The sequence below is a fragment of the Gorilla gorilla genome, chromosome 2 (genome assembly GCF_029281585.2).
Source record: "Gorilla gorilla gorilla isolate KB3781 chromosome 2, NHGRI_mGorGor1-v2.1_pri, whole genome shotgun sequence".
Taxonomy (NCBI): domain Eukaryota; kingdom Metazoa; phylum Chordata; class Mammalia; order Primates; family Hominidae; genus Gorilla; species Gorilla gorilla.
This window is the reverse complement of record NC_086017.1, coordinates 208,704,948-208,719,602: the sequence shown is the minus strand read 5'-3', so window position 1 is coordinate 208,719,602 and position 14,655 is coordinate 208,704,948. Positions and strand designations below refer to the sequence as shown.

General features: G+C 35.2%; 1 protein-coding gene across 47 annotated transcripts in view; it reads left to right on the top strand.

Annotated features, from left to right (window-relative positions):
* Positions 1 to 14,655, top strand: part of DLG1 (discs large MAGUK scaffold protein 1) — a 261,908-nt gene that overhangs the window by 152,658 nt on the left and 94,595 nt on the right. For 39 of the 47 annotated variants that reach the window (XM_055382768.2, XM_055382758.2, XM_031009663.3 and 36 more), the window contains 4 exons: positions 2,651 to 2,704; positions 9,658 to 9,708; positions 12,159 to 12,283; positions 13,964 to 14,133. In XM_055382768.2, the coding sequence (XP_055238743.1) occupies positions 2,651 to 2,704; positions 9,658 to 9,708; positions 12,159 to 12,283; positions 13,964 to 14,133 (400 nt within the window). The remainder of the gene's footprint in view (positions 1 to 2,650; positions 2,705 to 9,657; positions 9,709 to 12,158; positions 12,284 to 13,963; positions 14,134 to 14,655) is intronic. The other 8 variants (XM_055382770.2, XM_031009660.3, XM_063704528.1 and 5 more) reach the window with 1 other exon arrangement.

Here is a 14,655-nt window from a genome sequence, read left to right as displayed (position 1 = left end):
AAGACTCCGTCTCAAAAAAAAAAAAAAAGACTTTGGGATCCTTAACCAAGACAGCGAGTAGTAGAACAGGTAACATGGAAAATCAAACAACTACAACTAAAAGACTTGGAAAGAGTCTACGTGAAATTATTTCAGATGAAGAAAAAGCCCTCATTGCACCTTGGTTCAAGTGACCCTGTAATCTCAGACCTGGTTCTAGGTCTCTCTATACCTCCCTCTACCACTCAGTGACAGTTGAGTATAGGTAAATCACAGTTATTATTGAAATTCATTTTCTCCATCTGTGAAAAGAAAGCAACACCTGTCTTTACCCAGGGGGACTGTGTGAGGCTCTAGAGAAGTAATATAAGAGAAAATATGTTGCAAATCATAGGAAGGTATAGAAATGCTTATTCTGTTACTAAAATTTATATACCATTGTGTATATTTCCAACTTGGACTACAATGAAGCTCTATAATTCACTTAGAGATTGGGGGTAGAGACAGTAAAAGGGCAAGGATATTCCAGAAGGAGGAACTAAAAAGCCCCTAAATAATTTGACCCAAGCGTCGGTAATAAGGCTTAAGAAACATAATTTTGCTCACCCATGTTGGCCAGACTGGTTTTGAGCTCCTGGTTTCAAGTGATCCACCAGCCTTGGCCTCCCACAGTGCTAGGACTGCAGGCATGAGCCACTGCGCTTGGCTGAATGCCACTATCTTAATAGCAACCCTGACCCAGAGTATTTCACAACTACTTTAGCTATTAACCTCTTTAAAACTGAGTACTTGGCTCAAAGTGATTTTTTGGTTTACTTTTTATTATGCAAAATTTCAGAAATATTCAAATGTAGAAAGAATAGTACAATGAACTCTGTGTATACGCATCACCAGCTACAGCAATCAACTCGTGTACTTCTATTTGATTCATAACCCCTCCTACTCCCAACCTTCCATTGTTTTATTTTGAAGTAAATATAACACCTTATATCATTTTGTTTATATATATTTCAATATTAGCGAGACTTTCTAAATGAATAGAATCAAAAGGTAACTTCTATAAAATGATGATGAGTTGGTACTGATAAACAGCTAACATAATAATTATGGTATAAATTAGATTTTGATAAAAACCAACTTTTTCCACTGCATGTTTGGTAAAAAATCGGCAGAGGGACCAAAAGGCTTTCTTGCAATAGTGTTTTTAAAATGTAATTTCTTTTGGAACTTTAAATATCCTATTCTTTCTTGCCCTTTTCTTCTGTAATTGCTTAAGCAGAATAAAGTGAAGTTGTATTATTAATTTTTTTAGCAACGTAAAATATTATCAGTTTGAGTAATCTCAATATACCATTGGGAAATAAGTAATTTGAAATATTCATAAAATCTCAAATGTCTGTAAGTTGGGTAGCTTTGCTTAAATAGCAGTTTTATAAGTACAATTTTTATTTGTTAAGTGGACTTTCACCGAATTATTCAAAGGTAGACTGTTATTTAATGGTGGGGCTAAACATAAAGTATTATATTTAATTTTATTTTTATATATAATGAAGTATTAGCTACTCATTTTTAAGTTACTGCTTGATGTAGCCCAAATGCATACTGTTTAATTTTTTAACCATTAAACTAGGTTGTCTTTAAGCATTTTGTCATATCATTTAGATGTAGTACTGTGCTGAAAATAATGTGTTATTTGAAGTTTGAATATTCACCTTTATTAAAAGCCTGTACATTTGGAAGAAAATGGTTATTTTGTGTTATAATGTTATTTTATACAGCTTTTATATAATTCTTCAGGTAATTGAAGTAGAACCATTAATGTGTGTAAGCATATCTTCTAAAGTTTGTTTAAAGGATAGTCATCTTTTTTATTCTCTGAAAGTGTTATGTGACTTGATACTTTCATAACTTTAAATATGCAGAAGAAAGAATTTTGAGGGGAATTACATCAGATTTTTATTATATTTTTCATTTGTTATTGCATTTTATTCTTTAGTTTCATATACATAATAATTTCTAACCTAACCAGAAAACCAAGATTTTTTTCAATCCAAACTTAACTAGGTGTGTGTTATTCTGCTTATTTTTCTTGCTGTAATAAATCACTGTTAATTCTGTGAGTGGTCTAGAATAACTGGAAAGCAGTCATTGCAGCTGAAAATAATCGGGTTTTTACATTAAGAGTGTATTTTTAGTTTCTAAAAGTTTACAATTAATTTCTTTCTGTGATGAACTTTTTTTTTCCTTGTTTAAAAACAGTTCACTGTGGGGAAGAATTTTTTCCTGGGTGATGAAATGATTGAAATCTTTACGGTATCTTTGGGAAGAGAAAACAATGATTTCTAAGCAACCTAGGAAGAGTTATTGGTTACACTAAAGAATATTCATGGGTTTTATGAGAAGGCTATGGTGATCTGTGTAAAACTTAAGAAAATCATGGCTGCTTTAGCAGAAATAGCGATTTATTTCTTAAAAGCAAATCTGTTTTAACTGCTTATACATAATTTTTTCTGTTTGGTGCTGGAGAAAGGATATATTATTTAACATATAAAAAGCTCATATAAGATTATAACTTAAGAGATAGCAAGTCTTTCCTGTGCCTCTAACATTGTGAACATGAACATGTAATGTTTTATTTTCTTGTTAACACATTTACAATTTCTTCTTAAAGGCAAATCCTCCCCCAGTACTGGTCAACACAGATAGCTTGGAAACACCAACTTACGTAAGTTCCATTTCCTCCCCGCATTGAAGTAATTCTGCCTTTCCTGTTCCGTTTTTGATACAAATGCGAAGACCATGGCATTGTTTTCTCTAATACATTTCTCTTAAGATGTTCTATCACTATATACTATAGCTGTAATTGCTATAGTAAATTAAGTAGTATGGTCCTCCTTTGGTCATTTTTTTTTCCTTATGTAAAGCAGAAATTTTGAAATAGAAATTCGTAATTTAATTCGGAAATTATGATGGCTAACTTTCACAAAAGGTTGTCTCTGACCATTGGTTGCTTACACAGTGCCATATATTTAAATCATTTTAGAAGTCTAATTGAATGACTAGATTTTTAGTAACCAGGTTTTTTTTGTGCATTCATATATACGAAAATAATTAGTTATAACTTTGTAATTTTAAATTGATCAGGGACAAAAGTCCACTTGTTGCATAATTTTATTATATGAAAGTTCCAGAATAGATAAATCCATAGTTACTGAAAGTAGATTAGCAGTTGCCAGGTGGTGGGTGTTAGGGCAGAATGGGGAGTGACTGCTAATAGGTACAGGGTTTGTTTATGGGGTAATAAGGATGTTCTGGAATTAGAAAGTAATGATGATGGCACAACTCTGTGAATAAACTAGAAACTACTGAATTGCATACTTTAAAAAGGTAGATTTTATGATATGTGAATATCTCAACATAATTTGTTAAGGTAAAAAAGTAGAAAAAGGTGAGTTAACATAAATGCAAATTAAAACAATTAATACATCTTAAACAATATGTTATCAAAAGAGCAAAAAGTTTGTCAGTACATTCTGCTGGTGACAGTATGGGGTAAAAATATACTGCTACATTTTTGTTGAAGTTTAAGTGGATAAAACTTCAGAAAATGCCGCAATTTCGTGATAATGATTGAGTCTAAAAACCATTCTTTTTATATTTTTTCTTTTGTAACTTTTTGTATTGTATCTAAGAAGCCATTGCATAATCCAACATCACAAAGACTTAGAGTTAAGTTTTCTTCTAAGAGTTTTATGGTTTTGCTTTTAGATTTTGGTCTTTGATTCATTTTGAGTTGATTTTTGTATAATGTGAAGTAGAGGTCCAACTTCATTCTTTTGTATGTGGATAGCATCACTGTTTGTTGAAAAGACTATGCTTTCCACATTGAATGGTCTTGGCAACCATATAGAAAATCAGTTAACTGTAAATATATGGGTATATTTCTTTAATTCCTTTCAATAATGTTTTGTAGTTTTCTGTGTACAAGTCTCGGAGTTCTTTTGTTAAATTTACTTCTATGTATTCTCTCTCTCTTTTTTTTTTTTTTTCTTGAGACAGTTTCACTCTGTCACCCAGGCTGGAGTGCATTGGCACAATCTCAGCTCACTGCAACCTCCACCTCCCAGACCCAAGATGATCCTCCCACCTCAACCTCCCATGTAGTTGGGAACACGGACACGTGCCACCATGACTGGCTATTTTTTATTTATTTATTTATTTTTTTTTGTATTTTTGGTAGAGATGGGGTTTTACCATGTTGCCTAGGTTGATCTTGAACTCCTGAGCTCAAGTCATCCAGCCCGCCTCAGCCTCCCAAAGTGCTGGGATTTCAGGGGTGAGCCACCATGCCCAGCCAGTATTTTATTCTTACGATGCTGTTATAAATGGAATTGTTTTGTTTATTTTTGGAGTTTTTATTGCTAGCATATGGGAATATAATTGACTTTTAGGTGTTTATCTTTTATCCTACAACCTTGCTGAACTCATTTATTACCTCTGGTAGTTATGTAGTTTGAATTTTCTATATACACGATCATGTCACTGGCAAATAGAGATAGTTTACCTCTGGATGCCTTTTATTTTTATCTTTTTTTTTTTTTTTAATTTTAAAGGATGGGAAACTTCAGGATTTTATTTTTTGTTTTTTGGATTTTTTTTTTTTTTTAAATTTCAGTAAGTTTTTAGGGAGCGGGTGGTGTTTGGTTACATGAATAAGTTAGTGGTGATTTCTGAGATTTTGGTGCACCCATCATCCGAGCAGTGTATTCTGTACCCAGTGTGTAGTCTTTTATCCCTCCCCCCATTCCCACGCTTTCCCGAGTCTCCAAATGCCAATGTATCATTCTCATGCCTTTGCATCCTCATAGCTTAGCTCCCACTTATGAGTGAGAACATACTGTGTTTGGTTTTCCATTCCTGAGTTACTTCACTTAGAATAATAATCTCCAGTTCCATTCAGGTTGCTGCAAATGTCATTATTTCATTCCTTTTTATGGCTGAGTAGTATTCCATGGTGTGTGTGTGTGTGTGTGTGCACACCATATATTTTTTATCCACTCATTGAAAAATGGGTATTTGGGCTGGTTCCATATTTTTGCAATCGTGAATTGCACTGCTATAAACATGCATGTGCAAGTATCTTTTTCGTATAATGACTTATTTTCCTCTGTGTAGATACCTAGTAGTAGAATTGCTGGATCAAACGGTAGATCTACTTTTAGTTCCTTAAGGACTCTCTGTACTGTTTTCCATAGTGGTTGTACTAGTTTACATTCCCATCAACAGTGTATAAGTGTTCCTTTTCACTGCATCCACGCCAACATCTATTTTTTTTTATTTTTTATGATGAGCATTCTTGCAGGGGTAAGGTAATACCACATTGTGGTTTTGATTTTCATTTTCCTGATAGTGATGTTGAGCACTTTTCCATATGCTTGTCAGCCATTTGCGTATCTTCCTTCGAGAATTTTCTATTCATGTCCTTAGCCCACTTTTGGATGAGATTGTTTTTTTCTTGCTGATTTGTTTGTTTGAGTTCCTTGTAGATTCTGGATATTAGTCCTTTGTCAGAAGTATAGATTGTGAAGATTTTCTCCCACTCTGTAGGTTGTCTTTTAACTCTGCTGATTATTTTGCTGTGCAGAAGCTTCTTAGTTTAATTAAGTCCCATCTGCGTATCTTTGTTTTTGTTGGATTTGCTTTTGGGTTCTTGGTCATGAAGTCTTTGCCTAAGCCAATGTTTAGAAGGGTTTTCTGATGTTATCTTCTAAAATTTTAATGGTTTCAGGTCTTAGATTTAAGTCTTTGATCCATTTTGAGTTGATGTTTTTATAAGGTGAGAGATGAGGATCCAGTTTCATTTTCTACATGTGGCTAGCCAATTATCCCAGCACCATTTTGTCAAATAGGGTGTCCTTTCCCCACTTTATGTTTTTGTTTGCTTTGTCAAAGATCAGGTGGCTGTAAGTATTTGGCTTTATTTCTGGGTTTTCTATTCTGCTTCATTCTGTGTGTCCATTTTTATACCAGTACCATGCTGTTTTGATGACTATGGCCTCATAGTATAGTTTGGAGTCAGGTAATGTGATGCCTCCAGATTTGTTCCTTTTGCTTAGTTTGGCTTTGTCTGTGGAGGCTCTTTTTTGGTTCCATATGAATTTTAGGAATGTTTTCTCTAATTCTGTGAAGAATGATGGTGGTATTTTGGTGGGAATTGCATTGAATTTGTAGATTGCTTTTGGCAGTATAGTCGTTTTCACAATATTGATTCTACCTGTCCATGAGCATGGGATGTGTTTTTGTTCGTGTCATCTGTGATTTCTTTCAGCAGTGTTTTGTAGTTTTCTTTGTGGAGGTCTTTCACCTCCTTGGTTAGGTATATTCTTAAGTATTTTATTTTCCTTTAGCTATTGTAAAAAGGGTCGAGTTCTTTTTATTTTTATTTTATTTTATTTTATTTTATTTTATTTTATTTATTTATTTATTTGAGACAGTGTCTCACTCTGTTGCCCAGGCTGGAGTACAGTAGCACAATCTCAGCTCACTGCAACCTCCGCCTCCTGGGTTCAAGTGCTTCTCCTGTCTCAGCCCTCACCCTACCCCACCTCTTGGCCCCCGCTCTGAGTAGCTGGGATTAAAGACGTGCACCACCACACCTGGCTAATTTTTGTATTTTTAGTAAAGTACTCAGTGCTACCTAAAAAGCCCCTTTTATGTGCTGCTTAGAAACCTACATCATGAATTGGCATTAAATTAAGCACCAGGAATATTTACTGAGCACCTACCTTGTGAGGAAACTTAAAGGTGAAAAGTCTCAGATTCCTTAAGGCAGAAATCATAAGGTCACAGTATCAAAATTTTACGTTAATGCCAAAAGGGCCATATAAGCACACTCATTTGGAAATGTTTTCGAAAATAAAATTTTAGATTATTTAGAAATAAACAAATGAACAAAAATGGAGCTCAATGCAGCTAGCAGTTGTGGGATTTGGCCTAATCCATATGCCAAGGAAAATTGGTAAATTTTGAGGTTTCTAAAAATAGAATAGAGTAAGCATAAATTGAGCATTCAACTCAAAAATCTTTTTTAGAAAATCAAAGGACTAAAGAACTGTTAAAAACAGAAAGTAATACCATGAAATGTAATAGATTCATCAATAATGTCAAAACTGCTTATTCGATAAAGACTGATAGACTTTTAGCAAGTCTTGAGCAAGAAACAAGATGATACAAATAACCTTTAGAATAAGAAAGGGGATATTGCTGCAAATAAAAATTTTACTCGTAACAAAGGACTTCCTGTCAAGTGGGCGTGATATACACGTGGGTAAGCCTCCTGTACTCTAGATGCACAGACATGATCAACACAGCTCTTGAAGTTACTCCTCCTAAACTGAGATAAAGAAATTTTACGTGTGTGTGTGTGTGTGTGTGAGAGAGAGAGAGAGAGAGAGCAAGCAAGCGAGCTCCTGGTCAACATAGACCCCATCTCTATGAAAAACAAATAAAAGTAAACAGCCAGGCATGGTGGCATGTGCCTGTAGTCTCAGCTACTCAAGAGGCTAAGGCAGGAGGATCACTTGAGTCCAGGAGTTTGAGGCTGCAACGAGCTATGATTATGCCACTGCATTCCAGCCTGGGTAACAGAGTGAAATCCCAACTCTCTCTATATAAATGCCTTTATAACATATAATCTCTAAGAGGAAAATGTCTATAGATGAGAAAGAAGAGGGAACAAAATAGTAATAGGGTTTGAATCTAGGAGAATCACAAGAGTTAAGAACCCAAAAGGGTAGTAGAGATGGGCTTCAAAAGTTCCCAAGGAAGAAACTCCTGGTCCCTATATTAGACCTGAATTAAGGGCTACTTTTTATAGTATGGTTAAGAAAGCAAAGTAGCTTATGTAGGTTTTGTTATTTCTCTTGTAGTTACCTATCATTGCATAACAAACTACCCTGAAGCTTAGGGGCTTAAAAGAACAACAGTTCATTTTTTCTCATAGTGAATTGGATGGCTCTGCTTTACATGGTGTGGGTTAGGGCACTTGACAAGGTTGGGAGGTCCAAATAGCCTTATTCACGTGGCTGATAGTTGGTGGTGCTGACTGCTGGGTAGGAGTGTAGCTGGGGCTTTTGGCCAAGGGTTTTGGTTCTCTTTTGGTTAGATCTCCCTGTAGGCTGTTTGAGTTTTACTCATGTTATAGCTGCTGGGTTCTAAAGAAAATATATTCCAAGCAAAGGCGAATACTATCAGGCATCAGATGACCTAGTCTCAGAAATCACACAGCATCATTTGTGCCACATTTATTTTAGTCAAAGCTAGTCACAGGGCTTGCCTAGATCTAATTGAAGAGGAAAGAGACTCCTTTTGATGGTAGGGTGATTTAGTTATATTGCAAAAGAATGTCTGGAATGGAAGATGTGAGCCATCTTCAGAAGTAGAATTTATCACAGTCCACATTTGATTTAGATAGAGTTTTGCCCAGCCTCATATCACGAGAAATTTTAAAGGAAGGATTCAAACCCATGTTCATCTGATTCCAGGGACTTGTTTCACCAGTGGCCTTTACTGTAGGAGTTAACTTCTTTCAGGAGAGACTAGGAAATAAATTGGAGGGAGATAAATTGTGACCAAGATATCTTGAATGGTGACTGATTTTGACATAAAACATGTAAGTGAAATTTGTGACCGAGGAAGCACAAAATTCCAGATGTCGAAGTGGAAAATTGCGGGATATGTAATGGAAAGAGCAAGTCGTTCACAGAAAGGGTTGGTATGTAAGGCTTATGAAGAGGTGAAGAATGAAGGGGAGTGGTACATTGGGGTCAGTTCATTCAAAGACATCATTACCAACCCATAGAGTTTGGATATTTCTAGGAAGGGAGAGTTTTGAAAGTTTTAGAGGAAGTATGTTATGGGCTTTAAAAAGATCCAGCTGTTGCCAGGCGCGGTGGATCACGAGGTCAGAAGATCGAGACCATCCTGGCTAACACGGTGAAACCCCATCCCTACTAAAAATACAAAAAATTAGCCGGGTGTGGTGGGCGGGCACCTGTAGTCCCAGCTACTCGGGAGGCTGAGGCAGGAGAATGGCGTGAACCCGGGAGGCGGAGCTTGTAGTGAGCCGAGATCGCGCCACTGCACTCCAGCCTGGGCAACAGAGCGAGACTCCATCTCAAAAAGCAAAACAAAAAAGATCCAGCTGTTTAAAACAGTGATTTGGGCAGTGGGGAATACTAATCTAAGCGATTAGGCAGACTGCATTGACAGTATTCCATTCCAGAGGAGGTTTAACAAGGCCTGAACAAAGGTATTAGAAATGAGAGTGAAGAGGTGATGATTTTCGGAAAAATTAAAGTGTTCAAATCAGAAACAGTTGGTAACTGATTAGATGTGTGGATCAAGACAGAGAAGGATCGGAGGTTGAAACTATTAAAAGCTGAATGTACCTCTCCTGGATTTGAAAGTCATGATACCATGAATGTTGTCAACTCATTAATCACATTTGTATTTTTCCAGTCCTTGAAAATCTTCCCCAGAATTATTAAAATGAAGCTATTGTGTTTGATTACTGTCGCATTTAACAGGTTTTCATTAATAAATCATACCGAAATTTTGCCTTGCCATTTCGGATTTTACACTCTTAAGTTTCTGAGCTGCTTTTCTTTTCCCCTGTAGGTTAATGGCACAGATGCAGATTATGAATATGAAGAAATCACACTTGAAAGGGTAAAAACTATTATCTTAATCTGTTGTTCTAAAGAACTTTGTAATATACTGCTTTTTCATACAGAATCCAAGGGAGATCTCTCAAAAACAGAACTGTATGATATTTTCTAAGTTCCCAGTTCATAAAATTGGCCAAGGTATTTTCAAAACATTTGCCTTTTCTTTAGTAACCTTATTTTTTTAATAAACTTTTTATTTTACAATAGTTTTAGATTTACAAAGAAGTTGTAAAGATAGTCCCAAGAGTTTCCATTTACTCTGGATTCAGCCTCCTCTATTGTTAACATCTTCTATTACTAGAGTACATTTATTTCAACTAAGACACCTGTATTCATACATTATTATTAACTGAAGTCTCTATTTCCTTACTTTTTATGTTATTCTCTCTCAGAGGCCCATCCAGGAAACTACATTACGTTTAGTTATCCTGCCGCCTTAGACCCCTCTAGACTGTGATAGTTTCTCAGATTTTTCTTGCTTTTTAATTTTGTTTATATTGTTTATATGCATATGATAATGAAGTATTGTTCGTATTAAGTAAGTAGTATACTAGTAACATGGTCATTGTATCAATTTTCTTTTCTAGCAAAATAACCATACTTCTAACAGACAGAGCTGTATTAAAAACTAATTATGGTATACTCACCCAATCAGAAAATGACTTGAAGGTGCAATTCAGATGTGCAAATTTTCTTAAGATATGTTTTTCCCTCAAGAATATCTGCACTCACGCCTGTAATCCCAGCACTTTGGGAGGCCGAGGCGGGTGAATCACTTGAGGCCAGAAGTTCAAGACCAGCCTGGCCAACATGGCAAAACTCCGTCTCTACTAAAAATACAAAAATTAGCCAGGTGTGGTAATGCAGACCTGTAATCCCAGCTACTCGAATCAGGAGAATCACTTGAACCCAGGAGGCAGAGGTTGCAGTGAGCCGAGATTGCACTCTAGCCTGGGTGACAGAGTGAGACTCTGTCTAAAAAAAAGAAAAAAGAATATCTGCATTCAGTTTTTATTGTATGTTATAATAGTAATGCCACCTTATCTGGCTAGCATTTTATGGAAATTTAGTGTTTCACACAAGCAGATTTCTTAAGTAACTAAATGTGTGTATACTCAAGACTAAAATCCTAGATAATTAGATTTATTTATATTGGAATAGAATCTGAGAAAAATAAATCTGAGAGAGTCTCTTATATGTATATCTTTATTGCCGTCTACTTAAATTCGGATCACTTGCTCAAGTTGGGTGGCTACTGGAGTAATATTCAAGTAAGCACAGTATTAATGTACTGTACATATTTTAATGTAGTAGTTTGTGATGTCTCCTAACTTTTTATATTATTGATTTTTTATCCTTTCCCAGGGCCTTTTAAATTCCTTTTGTTTAGTTAGGACTATACATTGTATTTTTCACTGGTTGAAGAACTTGAGTACCTAAGTAATTTGGTAACCTCCCATAATCCACTGGTACTGTTCTTAAGATTCAGCTAATTCATGAAGTTAGATTGAAAAACATTTTTTTATTAAAATAGAATTTTAAGACAAATGGTGGTAGAGTGGGTGTTTACACTGTTTAATACGAACAGTTAAATGATAGGTCCACATATATTTGCTTACTTGAGTTGCCTGAAATTCAGTTAGAACATTCTTCAAGAAATAAACATTTTTTAATACCATTGCTTAAATCAATTATTTGTAAAGGCTTTTTGTAGCAGTCGAACCCTTTCTGTGAAGAAAATATTCAGAAGTCTTGTTTCTCCAGTTCATAAAACAAGCAAAAAGTAGAGCTGCTTTGGCAAAATTTACTTTCCTGTCAAGAAAATTCACCAATGTTAAGTTCTCAGGTTGGACTTTCAGTCAGTGTGAAAAAATGCCTTTTGCTAATCGGGTATATTGGTTAAACATGTCAGGGACTGATGGCAGCTATCACTTAGCAGCCACAATTTGGTCATTTAAAAATAAGCTGATGTCAAGTTAGCAGAAGAAAAGCACCATCGCCACCCCCTTTTTTAAAGGCTAAAACAGTATATGGGTTTTGCCTACTCAGAAATAACAGCGGGAAGATCACTTCAGCATTTGTCTCTTAGGAGAGATGTGCCCTACCAAACATGGCTGAGGTGCAGTCTAAAAGAAACAGACTTACAGTGACACCTCTGCAGATGGGTGACTAATCCAACGACAAGTTGCACATACTTTTAAAGAAAGAACTGTGGAGTATACTTCAAAAGTCCTTGGTGTATTTTCTTGAACCTTACCTGTTCAGTAATGCCTCTGAAAGGACTTTCCTCCAGAACAAGTCCATTTAATTTAGAATCTTTATATTACTCACCCATATACCTTTATTTGTTGTGTTCCTTATGTTAGTACAGTTTCTCCGTCCTTTAATTACAGGAACCTGTCCATAAAGATAAATCATATTCAGTCTCCATTTTTTTTCTTCTATCCTCAGGGAAATTCAGGGCTTGGTTTTAGCATTGCAGGAGGTACGGACAACCCACACATTGGAGATGACTCAAGTATTTTCATTACCAAAATTATCACAGGGGGAGCAGCCGCCCAAGATGGAAGATTGCGGTATGTTTTGCGCTTTTTATTGTGATGCTGAATCCACTTTGTGTATTTTTCTTGAAGCAGACTGGATAAGGGATAAATACAAATAACAAACACGATCATGATAACTAGCATAGGGTAGATGCTTTAACAACATTCAAGTCAATGAATGAGGTAATTATGCTCTAAGCATTGTGTTCCTGTTTTCATTTAGACTCCAGTTTTATCTTAGATATTATAACATTTTGAATAACAAATTTGGTTGATGGTTTAAATCTTTGTGAGCATATTTATAGAAATCATGAGTTTCCCTTTGTGTTTTCAAATACACTCACAGAATATTTTCCGTTTCCTCTCTGGTTGGGAAACATGTATATAAACTTATTTAAGATACGGAGGATAGAGGATCACACATCCACGTTGAATCCCACACCACAAAGACTATATGCAAACTTTAAATAATATATTTTCTTATTGACTAGATGAAAATAACATTTGTCTCTGTTTAAATTTAGTGTTCCATTTTGGAAGATATATTTTGCAAACTTTGATTTTTTGAGGGTCATAAATTATGTCATTTTTCCTATTTCCTTGTTTGTTGTTAAAATACCCTGAAGTTTTAGGACTAAAGAGTTTATGTAGTCTGTTAAAAACAGCATCTTATTTTAAGGACGTTGGTGCCTTACGCAGTTTTTCAATTTCTAAGCTTTATAATTCTCACTGGGTATGACAGGTGGTATATTAATGAAATCAAATAGATATAAAAATTAATCATTTGACCATTCATGTAAATGTAGACATTTACTTCCTGATTCTGTTAGATATAGAAGCTTGTCAGGACCAGTGTTAATATTTTAATTATGTTTTGTTTACCCTCTCTACCCAATTTGAGATGACCATCTTTTTTTCCTGATGGAATACCATGCAATCAAAGAGACCAGAACTAGGGAAAAGGCTAAGACTAGGAACAAATCAGACTTTTAAAAAACATAACACCATGGCAAATTATAAGTTCTTTACCTACGAAACCTTTGAATTAAGTGACCTAATCTTTATATAAATTTCAAAAAATAACTTGTTTTATGTCTAATATATAGGTTGGAATAGGCACTCAGAAAATTATTTTTAGTTTATCTCGGTTTTCACACTGTCTCTGTGACCTTAAACTCGTGATGTGAGCCTCAGTTTTCTTATCTTTGAATCACAGCTCTGTCACTTATTATCTGGGTGGCCTTAGGAAAGTTATTTAAATTCTTTGTGCCTCAGTTTCTCCATCTGTAAAATAGGGATTAAAATATATATTAAGCTTACAGGTGTCATGAGGGTTAAAATACCAAGAAAGTGCCTGGCATGTGGTTAGTGCTAAATAAATGTTTGCTATTTTTATAAAGTGTGTCTTAATGACTACACAGAATAAGCATGCAGGAAGTATACAAATGGTAGCTGTAATTATTATTTAACATTTTTATATAATCTATTATTTTCACTATTTCTTTTCTTCCTTTTGCTGGCCCTTGGGAAATGTTTGTATTTGTTTATATTAGTTTTTGATATACTTTCTTCATTTATGTTTTCTGGAATTACTCCAGAATTATTTATAATTCTCTTTACCTTAAAAAAGAAGTAACAAAAAATTGGTAAAGTGGAAAATTAATATTTAAATTATATTTAATTTTTATTTTTAATATTTAATTGTTTTCTCAGGGTCAATGACTGTATATTACGAGTAAATGAAGTAGATGTTCGCGATGTAACACATAGCAAAGCAGTTGAAGCGTTGAAAGAAGCAGGGTCTATTGTACGCTTGTATGTAAAAAGAAGGAAACCAGTGTCAGAAAAAATAATGGAAATAAAGCTCATTAAAGGTCCTAAAGGTATGTGGTAAGTCAAACTAAGATAAATCTTTAAGAAATCTCTGAGTTAAATATACCTATGAACTTTATCTGTGACATACATTCCAAGATTAACAATATTAGTAATATTCTACAGAACTTGAGTGGATTTTAATTTCTCCGTTATTTCTACTGATTTTTGTCTCACGTAGCATTTTAGAATATTTACATTTCTACCAAGATTGCAGCATTTGAAAAGTTCCTTTTTTTGCGGGGTTTTTTTTTTGTTTTTTTGAGGCAGGGTTTTGCCCTGTCACCCTGGCTGGAGTCCAGTGGTGCAGTCATGGCTTACTGCAGCCTCAGCCTCCTGAGCTCAAGCGATCCTCCCACCTCACCCTCCCAAGTAGCTTGGACTACATGCACACACCACCACACTGGGCTGATTTTTTTTTATTTTTTATAGAGACGGAGGTCTCCCTGCATTGCCTAGGCTGGTCTCAAACTCCTGGGCTCAAGCAGTTCTCCCACCTCAGCCCCGCAGAGTGCTGGTATTACAAGTGTGAG